We start from the raw sequence: 17,709 nt of genomic DNA, 5'->3' as shown, positions 1-17,709 counted from the left end.
GCCACAGGAAGGATGACTATGCTGGACTTTTCACGCGTGCCTTCCATCCAACTTCCTCCGCTTATCCGAGGTCGGGTGGCGGGGGCAGCAGCCCAACCAGGGAAGCCCAGACTTCCCTCGTCCCAGCTACTTCGTCTAGTTCCCCTACCCTCAGCATATCCTGAGGCGTTCCCAGGCCAGTTGAGAGTCATAGTCTCTCCAACGTGTCCTGTGTCTTCCCCAGGGCCTCCTTCCGGTCGGAGTGCCCTGAATACCCCCAGGGAGGCATCCGGGAGTGCTCCTCACCTTATCTCTCCACCCCACGGAGAAAACTCATTTTGGTCGCTTGTACCCACCATCTTGTCCTTTCGGTCACTACCCAAAGCTCATGACCATATATGGTGAGGGTAGCAACATAGAGCATGTTGATCCTTTCATTTAACTAATTAATCGTAGCTCTGTATTCAATATAAAATTCATATGGCAAAGAAAGAACAACAGCACCATTTATTAAATCTGGCGGGGCACTATCCCCACCGCCCCGAATGCAGTCACAATACAGTATGTCACTGACCTGATTAGCATTTAGCTCCATCTGACTTGGGATCAGCGATGTCGATAGAAGTATTGACGAGTGCATCAGAGAAGCCCTGAGGTGTATAATTACAAACAGCCCTGCCCTGTTTACTGCTCAAACTGCATCAACTTCCCTCTAACTCGAGAGCTTATGGAGTAGGAATGTCTTGACAGACAAGTCCATATCACAGTAATGAGCAGGAAGAATGAGATTGACAGGAAAGAGGGAATAAAGAGGCTTGGAGGCGCCACTTAAACACTCTGAAGATTGGCGACTACCAGCTGAAAGATTCTAAGACTGGAAATGTACTTCCGAAGCTGACTTTTGAAGGTTGTCTCAAAGTTGGATGAAGCTTAAGAAGGACAGAAGGGTATCAGCTGTGATGATGACCATAGAGCAGGGGTCTCAAACTCACTGTGGGGCCACAGGAGGTAGAACCTGGGTGAGGCTGGGCTGCATTAAAGGAAAAGTGCACTTTTAAAAAAAAGTTGCTCATCAATCCTAATGTGAGACATGAACACACGTCTCTCCTCTCTCTTTTCTGTGTGTTTGAAAGATGTAAAAACAGGTAAAAAGAGGCAGGTAATTAATGCACGTAAAGCTCCAGCAAGGTTTTATGGTTTTATATCCATGCTGTGAGCATGTAGTAACAGCTACATTCATGATAACATGGAATACTTACAGTATTTTGCTTATTGTAAGCATTAGCGGAACTTCTTTCCTGGGTGCATTGATTTCACATAGCAACATAGAAAGGAACGCTACACCTAGCATTAACTTTTCCTAACTCAAAAACAAAAACAAACACATAAAGTTAACAACAATAATAATAACAATGCCGCTGTAGCTTGGTTAATATGCAGGTCACATGATGTAAATGGAGCGTTGTTGGCGCTTTTTGGAGGCGTGCTGTTAGCGGCAGTTTTTTCATTTTGATTTCCATCTTTTTCTTATTGATTTTCACTCATTGTATTCTATTTGGACATATTGAATCCCCTTAAGCCTACTGCAGATTGAACTATTTTAACTATTTTGTCGATACATTGTATTTAATTCTTCACCTGCAAGAGGACGTCCTGCACTAAGAAAAGCTAAAATGAATATGTGATTATACAAATTATGTTGCAGTATCCAATTATTATTCTTATTATTTTCTTTTCTTGTGTTTATAGTATATTACATTACATTATATTATATTACTGTGTTTGAACTATTTTCGTCATTTTATTTGCCCCTCTGCAGAATTGATAAATGTTTCCAGAATGAGTATATCATCTCTATTTAATCTTTTTTTTTCTAATAGTTTGACGGTGTGCATTTTACATTATTCATGTAGAATCGATGGGTGCACCAAATTTAGCTTTCAGCTAACTTCCGATTTCCAACGTGCTGTGTTGTTCACCCCAGAAATGCTTTTTTGAAACTGAAATGTTAAATAATATTCAGAAATACTGTTATTTTTTCATTGGTGTGCATAAAAACATGGCGTCTTCAAATGAATATGATATATGACAAATGTACATTATTATGCCCTGACCCCTGTACTCTCTCACCTTGAAATGTGTTTTTTTGCAGCACCGTTTCCCTGGCATGTTTTTGGGTGATAAGTCTCTCGTCATTTTTCTGGAAATAATCCCCTTGGAGCATAACTCAGTGTTTAATATAAGTGTTTAATGTGCTATTTCCTACTAAATTGAAAGGGGACCACCGTGCCTGTTTTGACTATGCAGCTGTTATGGGGCAAATAAATAAATAATTAAATCAATAAATAAGAACACGGTGACTGCAGGACAGCAGCACTTTGTTTTTCTGTCCCCCCCTCCCCTCTGTTATTTCCCCTGACATTAATTGGCATGTTCCTATCTAAAGTCTGCATTCCGCCCACTTGCCATCCATCATTGTAACCTAAACTACAATTCTATTTCAGGAGAAAATTGGTCCCTTTGTGTTGAGAGAATTATGCAACCAGCAGGACCTGCTCGTCATTTTAATTGCCACTGCACTGCAAAAGTCCTTATTTGCCCAATCCCTTCTGCACGGCTATTGTTCCAAAATGTGTGTGTGTGTGTGTGTGTGTGTGTGTTGCTGAAGTATTTGACGGCAGTAGAAAGGGTTGAGCAAACAAGCTTAATTCACACGAAATCAACTTAATGTTGTAGTTGCATACGTTTAATTGTGTTGGCACACGCTGCTCGCTAAGTATGCAACAGGAATGCAGCTGATGTAATTTGAACATAATGTTGTTGGCTCACTTACTGTAGTCGCACACTGCATACTTGTACTGTAGTATCTCCGTCCAATAGGTACACGCTGTCCCCGCGTGCCGTAACATCGACTCACGATCGGAGAAGTATCCACTGAAAAAGAGTCAACACACCGCCGTGATTGTCTAAATAGCTGGCAACACAAGTGTGCAGCAAGATAATTGGTGGTGGTGCATGAGTGCTGCCAGCGCTGGGGAGCTGCAGTTCATTCAGAGGCAGCATGAATTCCAACATGCACTGCGACAGTGTGACGCAGAAACTGGGTTTTCCGACATGACGAGGAGCCCAAACACACCTCCACGATGACAAGTGCCTTGCTGAGGAAGCTGAAGACGATGGAACCCAATCACCTGAACCCAATTGAGCGGAATCCTCGAGTACTGTATATGTAATTCATGTTTGAACCACAGCTCCCCAAGAGCCGGCAGCACTCATGCTGCCCCAGATCATGACACGACCACGACACAAATATCTTGCCACTCGCTTGCGTTACCAGCTATTCAGACAATAATGGCTGCGTGTTGACTCTCTTTCAGGGCATAGTAAATCTAAACTCCTTGGTACCGTGGCCACATCGCAGTTATGGTTCCCCTCAGGGGGCCACTTTCCAATTTTGTTAATAACAAATAATAATTCAGTATGATATACATTTTTCATTAATAACCAATAAAAATAGTAATTTTAAATGGGATTTGACAACAAAAAACAGGAACTTTTCTGTCAACACTGACAACAAATACATTTAGCAAGAAAATTAAGTGTGTTTTTCATTTAAAAAAATATTTTTTAATAGCTTTTTCACTTAATGTAAATATATTTAAATAAGTTAAAAATCGAATATATAATATAATGAAAAATATAAAATCAAATACAACTATTAAAAAGTCAAACCAACATTAATATTAATAACAAAATTAAAATATACGCTATACATATACAAATATATTTTTAAAATCATATTAAAACAAGTGTCTTTTTGATGTGCATTATTTCCAGGCTTTCACGGGCCACATAAAATGATATGGCACCCCGAATCTGGCCCCCAGGCCTTGGGTTTGACACCTGTGATCTATACAGTCGTCCTTTGCAATATCACAGTTCGATGATGGCTCTCTCACTATATTGCGTTTTTTCAGAAATGAATTCATGAATAAATGGTGCATGTTTTGTGGTAGACTATGGTCTATTCTTAGGTAAACAATGAATACAAGTATTAGGAGTGTAAGGGTGCCTATGGGGCTGTTATTTCGTGTCTACAGGGCTCTAATAATGTTAAAAACTGTGTTTAAAAAGTCATAAACAGGTTTAACAAAAATATTCCATTTACAGTTGTTCCTCGTTTTATAGCGGTTAATTGGCTCCCGACCCGACCGTGATAAATGAATTTCCGTGATGTAGGATCCGATGTTAATAAATGGAATTGGAATTTTATTTATTTATTTATGACATTTTTGTAGTGAGACCATAGAAAACCTGTTTGACTTTTTAAATACACTCTTTAACATTATTAGAGCCCTGGAGACATAAATAACAACCCTATAGTCACCTTTACACTCTTATTATTCATTGTTTACAACACATTGCAACTCTTATGCTGCAGGGACTCCAGACAAGCTAGCAAGCTAACCAGTTAGCCTCAAATTCATTTCTTCTAAACTTAAGAAGCCAAAAACTTACCACTTCCACATGGAACGGGAGGAGAACTTTTTTCCACTCCATCATGTGGGACATGCCATGGCTGACTCATGCAGTGTTCAGGTAATGTAATGTAAGGTAACGTCTCATCAATGTTTTGTGTCATTACTGCTGTCATCACTGGTATTTCCATTAGTTTTGACTAATAATAGACCATAGTCTAGCACCAAACAGCCCATCACTTATTCATCCATTCATTCATTTCTGAAAAGCCGAGACTGAGCGATAATCGAACCCCAATATTGCGAGGGACGACTGTATTAACAGTGAATCCGATATTGTGGAAATTCATTTACTGCAGTCGGGTCTGGAACCAATGAACCGCTATACACGAGAGACTGCCATACAAGCTGTACACTGACTACTCTAAAGCATATCCGTGTTTACTTTGTATGGTTTTATCCCTTGAAATGGTTGCAGTATGTACTTTTAAATCATGGAGCAGATTTGTCACTTTTTCATATTTTTGTTTCATTTTGCATGCTGGAACTGTCATGTTAGTGTTATAATGAGTAAAAAAAAAAAAAAGACACAACCTCTCCATCTTTGGAGTGCATTCAGCAGCACTCAGCTGGAGTATGTCATCAGCTTCGATGAGATGGAGGTGAATGAGGACAGACCAAAAGTTGCCTTATGAAATCTCATTGGAGTCAAATAGGAGATGTATTCATAGTCAGTTCATTTTCTCTGTGTGTGTTTTGCTCTTATGGCTTCTGTCCGCCAAGCTGTAGCGTTGCTATTAATTTCATAGAGCCACATGTCGTGTGTGTTTCATTTGGCTTTGTTTTTTCAAGCTGCCGACTGGCGGGAGCGCGCAGCGTGGCCGCGATGCGCACACAGGAGCAGCAGAGGCGCGTCTTTGTTGCAGCACCACCTCCAGATTCCTCCGCTGCCCTTATTCTGAAGTTCATTCTGCCCACTTCCCGCAGAGAAAACCTCATAAGTTAAGTCTGTGACAATTCTCATTCATCAGGTTATTGTACTCTCAGGGCATTGGATCACTCGATCGCAAGTGGACTGTTCGGGTTGTCTTTTAGAAGACGGTTCGGCTCTCGTCCGGGCAGGCTTCAGCACTCCACGCTCACGACTCGGCTAGAGACGAGAGCGGTGATAAGTTAACAAAAAAACCTGCCACTTTATTCACGATTCAAGCTCGCCTCTTGTCTCTCTGGTGCTGAGCCTGCCGGACGTCTTTGCGCACGGCTCGGCTCGGCTCGGCTCGGCTGGACCTGGCTGGTTTGGCGGATGGCAAGTTGGAGAGCACGGAGGAGTTTGCCGGTGTGAGCAAACACTTCAGAACCAAGGACAGAGGCGAGCTGGCAAACAACTGGACAACATCTGCACGCTGTGCGGTGCGTTCACGGTCGCCCAGGAGAGCTGCACATCAGCCACGAGCTGGTAAGACGTCTCTCTTTTTTTTTTCTTTTTTTGTTTTACTTCTCTTTCTTAACCAAAACATTCATGTGCAAGTTTTCTTCTGCTGGAATTGTTTTTAATAATAAAATATATATTTACTGTAACTGTCAACACATCCTCTCAAAAATAATTCCAAATTGCACCTTAAACTGTTTCACTCATAAATGAACCGCGATTATTATTGAATCAAAGCAGGAAATACTAAAATGAAAAAAACTGATCAATATGTGAGTGTGCTGTGTTTAATTTGCTCCCAAAGATGTAAAAACATGATTTGCATTCAGTGGCCACTTCATTAGGTACCCCTGCTACAATCTAATGCCATCCAATACAACAATGCAGGCTTTCTAATCATTTTAATAACTGCCAATGATGATATTGAATGACAATATATTTCCTATTGTGCCTGTAGTTTGCAGTTGTACAAAGCCACACTGGCTGTGCCAGATATTTTCTAATTGAATGCTGCAAGTGTGTCTAATTATGTGGACTTGACTCCCATTCCATGCGATGTCATTTTTTGCACACACAACATGCGAATGAGGTTTGTTTAGCGCAGGGGCGTCAAACTGGTTTTCACCGTGGGCAGTTGTGGTCACCTGGAAGTGTGAAACTGTATAAATAAATGTGTAATCACCTCAGGATCTTATTACGCATGTGATTGTTATGATTTTCATTTTCTGTTGTTTGACCAACACATTTACATTGAAATAAGAAGTCAAGTTGCCAAGCAGAAACAGCTACTGTATTGCATCATTCATCTTAAATGGGCTTTGGCAACAAAAAAAGAATTGCATGCAGCACAAATGTTCTGTCAAAACTGACAGAACAAATACATTTAGCACGATTAAGTGTCTTTTGGATTTTTTAAAATTATTTTTTCCTTAAAATATTGTTTAAAATAATTAAATTAATTAAATAATAATACAAAAGTAAATAGATTTTAAAAATTATGTTTAAAAAAAGTGTATTTTTGACAGTGTATTATTTCCAGGCTTTCACGGGCCACATAAAACGATATGGCGGTCCAAATCTGGCCCCCGGGCCTTGAGTTTGACACCAGTGGTTTAGAGTAAACCTGTTTTTGTGCATACACTAAAATAAAATAACATTTAAAGCTCGTAGCTGACAAGTGTAAGTGAGGATATTAATGTTTTTTTGACATTTATTAACTAAGTGCGGCTTTAAATGGGCAATGGCTCATTAGTTGGGTTTTTTGTACATAATGAGGATAATAAATGATTATCATGTCAGCGTTGGAGGTGTAAACATACAGTATGAGACAATATTTTGGCACTCAATCTCATGCGGGATGAGAGCAGTGTTGAGGCTGTTATTACTCAACGGAGGCAGTGATTCATACGTGCTGATGCTGGATTAAACACTAAATTAAATGTCAATCCTTGCAAAGCCCACACAGGCTTAGTTAGCACCAAATAAAAGAACTCATATTGGCTAAGTGCTTGGGGTGTCTTTATGAAAATCATCCCCTATTATTTGCATAATACAGCCAATTAAATCAGATAAACACATTAGAAACTTGAAATACAAGCCCTGTATCAAATATTAGCTTTCATAAAGGTAATAATGACCAATATGAACTATGTGTTTATTATTGTGATTTTTTTTTTTTTTTACTTATAGCACAAAAATTGATGAGTTGATGAACAATCATGTGAAGTTGATTGGAGCCTTTGAGCAATGGGGACGCAGTACTTGGATGCAACCAGCAGAGGTGCTGTTGATTCGACTAAAGAAGAAGAACATCAGCTATCGCTAACATTGAAACAGTAAATATTTGATTTTTTTTTACTCTAATAACAAATGTAATTCTTGAAAGTAAATGCAAAAACTCTCTCCTTAGTATTTTCTGCCATTAAAAAGTTTATATAAAAACAGCTTGTGTTTTTAATCTTTTCCTGTTTAAAATCTAATAAATAAATAAATAAATAAATAAAATGTGTTTTTTCTTCCACCTTAAATACATTTTTAAAAAATAGTTTAAAATATAACGAATCTCCCTTAGCATTTTCTAAAATTAATTTGGACACATTTTTAAAAAATTATTCTGTGTTTTCTACCTTTCTAATAAATGAAAAAAATATTGGGGAAAAAACTAATACTTCCATTTGTGTTTTCTGCTATCTTAAATTTAAATGTGTTTTTTTTTTAAATCATATTTTTTCCTGCCACATGGCGGCCTAGTGGTTAGCAGTCAGGAGCTCTGAAAGATTTGGGTTCCTATCTTCGTTCGGGCGTCTCTGTGTGGAGTTGGCATGTTCTCCCCGTGCGTGTGTGGGTTTTCTCCGGGTTCTCGGGCATCCTCCCACATTCCAAGAACATGCATGTGAAGTTAATTCACTCAATACCAAAGACGTAGTTATACGTTTTTATAATTCCGAACACATCCCAGCAACGTATTCATACGTCTTTTACGTTTTTGTGTGCGAGAGGGAAAAACAGGTGATGATGCAACTCTCCACTAATGTATGAACACTTCAGAGCACTTTTAAGCCATATAAAAGCGGCCACAAGGAAGCAGAAGTGCATTTGATAAGAGCTGGGCAGGGATCATGTTAATAGATAAACACACGTGACAGGAAGGAGGAAGTGAGAGAGCATGGAGGAGTGTAGCATGCAGAAGGTTACGCATTGTAGGTCACTTTTAACCCATGCACACGCACATAGTTCAATTGTAAATGTGAAATTTGTAAATAGTTGATGGTGTTATATTTGTAGATAAATTGTTATTTTAATGTAAAACAAAACCTTTTTTGTGTTGTTTATGTTGGTATAGCTGTTTACATATTTGAGCTGTCACAAAAGCAAAACATTTTGTGTCGACGTAAAAGTTATGCTTGAAATGTTCCTTTTCACAAAAAGCTTGTTTTCTCTCTTTTCTACTCGGGAACTGATATTTTCCTAAAACTTACCGATGTTCTACTAAATGATTACTAAAGAACGGAAGAAGGTAGAAGCCAACTTTTTTTTTCCGATGAAAGACAGGAGTCTAATCTTTCATGTTCATACAGCCATAGAACACAATATTCTGTGTGCCCTGGAAGATCAGCCAAAATCGTCTAAAACGGCCGCTACTGAGGGGGTTTTCTTTTGAACAATGTCTGGGATTGAATGAGTTCATCGGAGACTCTAAATTGTCCATAGGTATGAATGTGAGTGTGAATGGTTGTTTGTCTACATGTGCCCTGCCATTGGCTGGCGACCAGTCCAGGGTGTACCCCGCCTGTCGCCCGAAGTCAGCTGGGATAAGTTCCAGCATACCCCCGCGACCCCAATGAGGACAAGCGGCATAGAAAATGAAAGAATATTTTTTCCCACCGTTGTTGATTGAGGAAATGCAGTCTGCCGTGGTTGTAGTTAGCAGCGATGTAGCGCTGCAATGCATCATGCTGAGGGGTGTTATTGTTAACTTCTTGAGCTCCAAAGTAAAACAAGATGGCAGTCGGCATTGACGTATGTTCCACAGCTGCATTGTTAGTGAGTGCAGTGACAGTGGGACTGACGTACAGGTGGTTCCTGCGTCCTGTTGTGTTTGTATTCCTTTCGCACATGTGTTTCCTCGTGCACACTGTGGGACCGTACGTGTCGATCACAGCAGAGCTGAGAGGTGGTCTGCACTGATTCATGCATTACACATCCACTCCACACTTGGACCAGACGATGACGGTTATCAGCGCATCTTTCATGCAAATATTGGAGAAGACCTCTGCATTCGCTGCTGCTGGTTCAAAGCTCGCACGGCTGCGTCCTCACGTTTGAACTTCCAGAGGGAATATGCCGCCTACATGCTTTTAATGACGTGATTGAAGGCGGAAGGGGGGGGGGATGATTTGGAAGCTGATTGAGCTCCTGGTTGTCTTTCAAATGGGAAATGTGCTTTCTGATAGCGTGCGTTTCATGTCCTCTCCGGCGTTGGGCCGCATTTGCACTTCTTAGGGCTTTGAGAGACCTCCAACCTTCATTTGGCCTACTTTACAAAGGCCCGCCTAATTGGCTGTTCCTTATGGCGCCATTAATTCACACGGCGACCTTGTCTTTGCAACCAGAAAGCTGCCATCTGCTGCGAGTGCAGAAGAGCAATCAGAGGTTTTCATGTTGGACGTGCAAGTGGCACTCTCACCTTGACTGCTATGAGGTCAAACGTGGTCACCTTTGCTTTATTCCGTCCACGTTGCAGCGCACACATCGCTGGGATCACACTCACTGGATACAAAGCATTCATCAATGCACCGCCACAGCTGCCACCCACAGCCTGATGTAATATTTATCCTGAGTGGGGGAATGCAGCATTCATTAGACTCTTACCTTCCTCTTCTTCACTGCTGTGGATGTCAGAGTATTCCTGGAGCACATTTTGCTGCAGAAGACAAGCCAAAGCAGATGATCATTAATAGTCGATATGTTTATATAACCTCACAGGTACTCCATGTTTGGGTGCCATGTAGGGATGCACGATTTTTTCACACCAATATCTCTAACTTTCAGCTTCTCAAGACCGATAATTTTTTTTATATCTACGTTTTAAATTTACATTTAAGTGTAGTTTGTGCCCACCTGGAGGTAAGAAGGACTGGAACAAATTAGGATTTGAGCAACTGTACCTGTTGATGTGTCCTAATCAAATATCATGACATTACTACTACCACATCACTACTATCAGGAGAACCAGAGTGTAGAGCGGAGGGAGCCACCTGCTGTGGCCCAGCAAAGTACACTATATTTGGACACATGCTCCGAGCAGCCGGTGTGACACCACGGAGGTCTCTGGCAAACCTTTTGCACTTTTCGAACGCCGCGCCGCTGGCGTTTCTGGTGGGGGTTTTTGTGCTTGATGGGGTTTTTTTCCCCGCTCATCGCGGAGCATTTTGTACAATTAGCATGCAACATTTCTTAGAAAGTGAATGTTTGTTTACAAGTGAGCTCAGGGGAAGTTACCACCACAGGCAGGAGGAAAAAAGAGTTCTTGATTTGCTCACCCGCACAGTACGGGTAATCTTGCCTCATTGGGGCGTTTTGTTTTTTTAATTATCACTTATCAGAGCTATTTTTATGTTATCTGATTTATCGGTATGAATAAAGTGGACTTCACTCAAGTTTAAAGGAAAAGTGCACTTTTCTGGGAATTTTGTCCATCATCCAAAATCCTTATGTGAGACAAAAACACACGTCTTGTGCTTTTCTTTGCAAAGACAACTAAAAAGAGGCAGCTAATTAATGCCTATTCTGCCCAGAAAGGCCACCAGAAATCTCCAACAAGGTTTTATGGTTTTATATCCGTGCTGTGAGCATGTAGTAACAGCTACATTCATGATAACATGGAATACTTACAGTATTTTGCTCATTTAAAGCATTAGCGGAACTTCCTTCCTGGGTGCATTGATTTCACATAGCAACATAGAAAGGAACGCTACACCGAGCATCACCTTTTCCAAACTCAAAAACAAAAACACAGCAGCTCCAATATGTAGCGTTACCTTTCGCTAGTGGCCTGAGGCATTGTGAGCGAGTGTGTGGTGAAGCTAGTCGGTGTGGTGTGGCGAGGTGTCACTACGCCAGTAACGTAGTTCTTGGGCGTAACAATGTAATAACAATAACAACAACAATGTTGCTGTAACTTGGTTGATATGCCTGTCATATTATGTAAATGGAGCGTTGTTGGCGCTTTTTGGAGTTTTTTTTTCATAAGGTGCGTAGGTGCATAGGTGCGTCCAATTACGTGCATTAATTACCTGCCTCTTTTTAGCTGTTTTTATATCTTCAGAAGGCACAGAAAAGAGAAAGACGTGTGTTCGTGTCTCGCATAAGGATTGTGGATGATGGGCATTTTTCCCTTACGGACTAGGGGTGTAACGGTACGCCATAATCAAGATTTGGTACGTAAGGTCATTTTAGGTACAGGAAGGGAACAAAACATAAAAGTCGTTATTGTTTGAAGTGCAACGTTAATCGTTCCAGCTGTTCCGCTGTGCAATTGCGGCACATCACTTTCATCTTTATCCGCTTGTCTTTGTCCGTTCCATCACCGGGTAGGCTAAGTGTTCCCAAACGATGGAAGAGGGTTTTTCAAGCTCTGGCTCCTGCTTGGCATTATCTGGACTGCACTGTATTTGTTTACCGACTAGAAGCCTGATGCAGTAACCACTTCCCGTCCCTCACTTTTAGTCCTACTAAATGTTGTGTACCTAAAAATCAGATTCCCAATACTTTCTAGCCCCGCCCTTTCCACTATTAGACATTAACAAGCCCGTCTTTAGACATCACAACTGAAATGATGGTCTCTGTAGAGATCCATATTAATATACAAGGACCACTTTCCTTGCAGTCCAAACCTCTTTTATTTATTTTATTTTTTACCTAGAATGTTTCCATGGCAACCCCCCTTTATTGAGGAGAACCACCATCTATGTGTCATCTCCTGGTAAGCTGGGAAAATCCTCGCCTGGGAGATGTCTGGAATATCTAGTACCTCTAACGTCTGTCATATATCACTTAGAAATGGAAAAAACAACCTAATATCTCGCAAACATGAGTACACCAAACATTTCAGCAGCAAGCATTTGATTGCAGCTTCACAAAGAACACAGCAAGAGAAATGAAACTTGGGTATGCTTTAGAGTAGTCAGTGTGCAGCTCGTGTTGCCAGCTATTTAGACAATGAGAAGTTATCCATCAGTTTGGTAGTGAAAATATTCTAATCAAATGCACGGCCACTTGTGTGATAATATGAGGTTACATTCAAATTTGTATTCATATGCAGTCCTGATCCAAATGTCAAATGTCAAGAATGTACATTTTGCACTGCCGGATCTTAAGGAGGTTCTAAGTAGAACTTCAAAATTCAAAAAAGATTGCCATATAAGTGTGAACAGAAGCTAACCCTTATTATTAGCGAGACAAAACAATAAAGCTGCCCATTTTAATTACGAAGATGTATGAAAATGTCATTTAAGTTGCGGATTGGCCTCATGCGTCTCTTTTTTTGACATTTTTAATTGTCATACAAGTGTAAAAAGAAGTTAACCTTTCTTATTATCGAGACAAAACAATAAAGCTGTTGATTTTAACGATGAAGATGTATGAAAATGTCGTTTAAGGTGGAGATTGGCCTCATGCGTCTCATTTTTTGACATTTTTAATCATCATAAAAGTGTAAAAGGAAGGGAGGCCAGACAAAAAAAAAACTTTGAGAAGAAGTAACGACGATGCTTTGAACTTCCTGCGTATATTCATCTACAGGAAACGTCCACCATGCTGTGTCCACTGGCGGACACTCTGTGAACCACCGCTTCCTTCAATTTTGAGCACCTGAACCCCCCGCCCCCCAACCAAGACCGCATCTCGCCATGCTGAGCGTCTCCCTCCCTCGCCCGAGGTCATCGGCCAATCCGGTGCCTTCTTACTGGCCGCTGCACTTCCTGCTGCTGGAGCTGCTGGTACCAGGGAGCCTGCCCAGCATGTCCAGACTACCCCCGGCCGCCAAGCGCGAGATCATCATAGACGGAGACTTGGTGATCGGCGGCCTCTTCCCGGTGCACCACAAAGGCGAGGGGACGGAGGACTGCGGTAAGATCAACGAGGAGCGAGGCATCCAGAGACTGGAGGCCATGCTGCTGGCGCTGGATGAGATTAACTCCAGTGATCGCATCCTTCCTGGACTCCAGCTAGGGGCGCACATCCTTGACACCTGCTCAAAGGACACCTACGCTCTGGAGCAGTCCCTCGATTTTGTCAGGGCGTCTCTCACCAAGGTGCACGACCCGGGTTTCATCTGTCCGGATGGGTCACGGCCAATCCAGAATGAGGTCCCGCTGGCCATATCGGGGGTCATCGGCGGCTCCTACAGCGACGTGTCCATTCAGGTAAATGCACGCGGTGCTTAGATCACATTTAGAAACATTGCTATCGAACAGCAGTGTTCAAACCTTTTTTTATTATTTTTCATTTTCATTCATTCACATTATTTTTCATCACAATATTAGGAGTTTATTCTCCCAGGATTGATACTTTTTTTCTCGGCGGACATCTTTGTGGGCGGCACAGGAGGTAGAGCAAGGTTGACAGGTCGATCTCCGCTCCCGCCGCCCAGTCACTGTTGCTGTGTCCCGGGGAAAGACACTCCAGTGCTGCCCACACTGGTGAATGAATGCTTGGTGGTGGTCGGAGAGGCCGTAGGCGTGAATTGGCAGCCACGTTTACGTCAGACTACCCCAGGGCAGCTGTGTCTACAGATGTAGATTACCACCAACAGTGTGTAAAATCTATTATTATTATTTCTCAGAATATTTTGACTTTATTCCCTTAAAATTACAGGTGTTGTTTTTCCATTTTTGTTTTTTTTCCCAACTGTTTCAATCTTATTTGTGTAAATGTTCATCTCGTATTTATGACTTTATTATTAATATTTGTACTTTATTCTCGTAACGTTGTAACTTTTTCCACAACCTAGTTTTCCAAAAATTAGACTTTTATTTGTTGTTTTGTTTGTTTCTCGTAATATTACAACTTTTAAAAGACTAAGGTCTTTTTTCTTTAATATTTCAACTTTATGCTACTAAAATGACGTTATTTTTCCTCGTAATATTACAACATTATTCTCATAAGATTATGGCTTTTTCTCATTAGATTACAACTTTTTTCACATAATATTTTGACTTCATTCTTATAAAACGGCTGAGTAGAGTCCATTAAGATATGCCGTAAACAATAAAGGCATTTGAACAGCGTAAGCGAGTTGCAGCTTTTGGTGATTTCCCGTCCCTATTCCAAAGAGCACCTCTTTCTTTGACTTCCACACTTTTGGAGGTCCTGGTAGCGTTCCTCTTTAACCTGTTTTGATTCTAGAAATCATCTCTGTTCCTTAAATTCATCTTAAATGGCGAAACAACGCAAAAATGACACATTTGTTGCGAATGACACTGAAAACCATTGACAATCCTCACCTTTATCTTTACACTAAAGTACCCTTCATGTTAACAATTTCGACTCGGACTACTGCCTTTCAATTTGTATTTGTCCACCAGATGGCACCACTTTTTCCCATTCAAAAGCATGCAGTAAAATGACACAACCTTTTACCATTTTCTGCATTTTCTATGCTAGGGACATGATAAGTGTGCGTCACTTATTATACAGTATTGGATAATGGGGTGCATATACAGATGAATGTTATTTATTATTATTACAGTTACAGTGCCGTTATGTAAATACACTGACCTTTAGAGGGGTAAAATCCACAAAATCAAAAAAAATATGTAATATATTTCAGGCTTTAGAGCACTTTTAAAAGATTTAGTCTTCGTCCTAGTGAAAAAAAATAACATACATAATATTTTCAGAGTAGTTTATGGGAAGCTGACATTTTTTGTCATTAGGTCACCCAGTATTTGTTTGAAATATAGCACTGTAGAAAGAACTAATGCATGACAATTAATGTCGTTAGCAATTATCGCTCCATGTCAGGGACTAACGAAAAATAAAAATAAACAAATCTAAATCTAAAATATATGTAATGAAAATGATTGAATTTTTTAAAAATAATTACTAAATAATTTTTTAAAACTGTGGGCCTTCAAAAGGGTGAAAAACACAACATAATTATTACTTTACGTACACATCCAGCTGAAACAGTGTAAAAAAATATATGAATTGTACTTAAGGTTTTTTAATTTAGCACTTCTTGGGAAGCTGACGTTCAAATGAACAAGAAACTGAAGAAACAAGGATGGTCTAATCATTTTTTCCATGACTGTATATAGTAATTACATCTCTATAGATATAATATTATATATACATATAATATTTGTCACAGCAGTTTGTGGGAAGCTGGAATTTTTTGTCGCAGATTTAAAGATTTACATTTTTTTTAAGCACCGTGATATCTTTTATCGATGGTTGATGTAGCTGTATCGGCACTAAATCAGCATTCATGGCTAATCCATGCAGACAGCAGATGCTCCTTACTGCTTTCTTGTATGATGTCAAGTTAAACGCACACAAGAAGATGATGAAAGCAGCTGTCTTCTTCCAGCATCTTTCTTTGTCTCTCTCACACACACACACACACACACACACACACACACACACACATGCAGGTGGATAGCTTCCTGCCTGCCAAGGAGGAACACCACACAGACGGTTGTCTTAAGTTTCTAAGAATCCTTTCTGGCCCTTGAAAAATGCCAAACTATCAAATGGTCAGCACTCCATTGACGACGAGAAACTAAAGGAGGACAGCCGAGCGGCGTGAGTGTCATTCTGTGACCGGGTGGTCGCTCACATTTTGAAGCAAGTGGTGCAAAAACACATGCTGTTCTTTTGTCAGCATCAAGACGAGGCAAGGACGTGGATTTTATGTGTGAGGCTTTCAGCAAGGACGCACGGCGGTTCCAGCGCTCTTTTTTTTTTTTGCATCAAATTCAGCATCAACACATTGTTTGAGCATATTGCGGTGGTGTCTTATTCAGAGATCACTGCTTCCTCCTCCTGTACTGTTTGTTGCTTTCTGTGTGGAGGTGCTGGCAATTACAGGGCAAAAAATCTGTTGTTGTACTCCCACAGGGAGAAGCACAGCAACTACAAATAGATTTGCTTATGAGGAGCCTTCCCAACGCACACTTTCGCCGATGCACAGCATGAAAAAGTATGGAGAGGCATGTGAAAGTCTGTCAAAACGTGCAACCCCGCTGTATTACTGGCGCTGTTATTTTTCTGACAAAAACACCACATGGTGGCGCTGTTATAAAACCTCATATGCTGGATTGTCTTCAAATTTCTCACACCCCACCAAATTTGGCACCCACCTTTCGGGTATGGACAAGCACGTGTGTAAAATTTGAGCACGATTGCTAGAAAAACATGGCCGCCATCAAGCAAAATTTGTAAAAAATCTCTGAGGATGTCTGTATTTATAAGCATTTTGGCCACCAACCATAGGGGGCGCCACACACACAAGTTTATTTCTAGAGCAGGGGTGTCCAAAGTGCGGCCCGTGGCTGATGTTTTTGTAGGGCCGCGGCACATTCTAAAAATGTAATTTTACAAAAAACCCAACAGCAAAAATGGAAAAATCTGAAGTAATTTTACAAGAAAAAACATCAAAATGTTAAGATTTAAAAAATTTGTACAAGAATGACATCATTTTAGTAGCATAAAGTTGACATATTAAAGAAAAATTCATTTTTTTAAAGTTAAAACAAAATAACAAATAAAGGTGTCATTTTTACAGAATTTTTAAAAATAAGAATTACAAAAATAAAGGCAAAATAAAGTCATAATTACAAGAACAAAGTTTAAATATATTTTTAAAAAAACTGCTGTAATTTTACAGGAATAAAGTCAAAATATTCAAAGAAAAAATTTGCAATTTTACGAAAATAAACTCATATAGTATGAAGTAAAATAATGTCATTTTTGCAGCATAAAGTTGAAATGTACGGTTTTTTTTTTAGTTGTAATATTATGAGAAACAAAACAAAATAAATTTATAATTTTTGGAAACTTAGTTTGGAGGAAACGTTATATAATATTACAGGAATAAAGTCAAAATATTCTGAGAATAAAGTCATAATGTCCATCCATCCATTTTCTATTTCGCTTCTCCTCATTAGGGTCGCGGGTATGCTGGAGCCTATCCCAGCTGACTTCAGGCGACAGGCAGGGTACACCCTGAACTGGTCACCAGCCAATCACAGGGCACATATAGACAAACAAGCATTCACACTCACATTCATACCTATGGACAATTTAGAGTCACCAATT

At 40.2% G+C, this 17,709-nt stretch overlaps 1 protein-coding gene and 1 long non-coding RNA gene across 3 annotated transcripts in view; one reads left to right on the top strand and one right to left on the bottom strand.

The window, feature by feature from the left end:
- Nucleotides 1-3,702: 3,702 nt before the first annotated feature.
- On the bottom strand, nt 3,703-10,309 carry LOC129185930 (uncharacterized). The gene is made up of 3 exons (XR_008572167.1): nt 10,258-10,309; nt 10,073-10,155; nt 3,703-10,012 (listed from the first exon to the last, which is right to left on the bottom strand). It is a non-coding gene; the product is annotated as an uncharacterized LOC129185930 (long non-coding RNA).
- grm2b (glutamate receptor, metabotropic 2b) overlaps nt 5,338-17,709 on the top strand; it is a 26,416-nt gene continuing 14,044 nt past the window's right edge. The window contains exons 1-3 of one of the 2 annotated variants that reach the window (XM_054783604.1): nt 5,338-5,913; nt 7,576-7,721; nt 13,189-13,811. In XM_054783604.1, the coding sequence (XP_054639579.1) occupies nt 13,296-13,811 (516 nt within the window). In that variant the 5' untranslated portion in view covers nt 5,338-5,913; nt 7,576-7,721; nt 13,189-13,295. The remainder of the gene's footprint in view (nt 5,914-7,575; nt 7,722-13,188; nt 13,812-17,709) is intronic. The other variant, XM_054783603.1, reaches the window with a different exon arrangement.

The sequence above is a fragment of the Dunckerocampus dactyliophorus genome, chromosome 8, assembly GCF_027744805.1.
Source record: "Dunckerocampus dactyliophorus isolate RoL2022-P2 chromosome 8, RoL_Ddac_1.1, whole genome shotgun sequence".
Taxonomy (NCBI): Eukaryota; Metazoa; Chordata; class Actinopteri; order Syngnathiformes; family Syngnathidae; genus Dunckerocampus; species Dunckerocampus dactyliophorus.
This window is presented reverse-complemented; position numbering and strand designations above follow the sequence as displayed.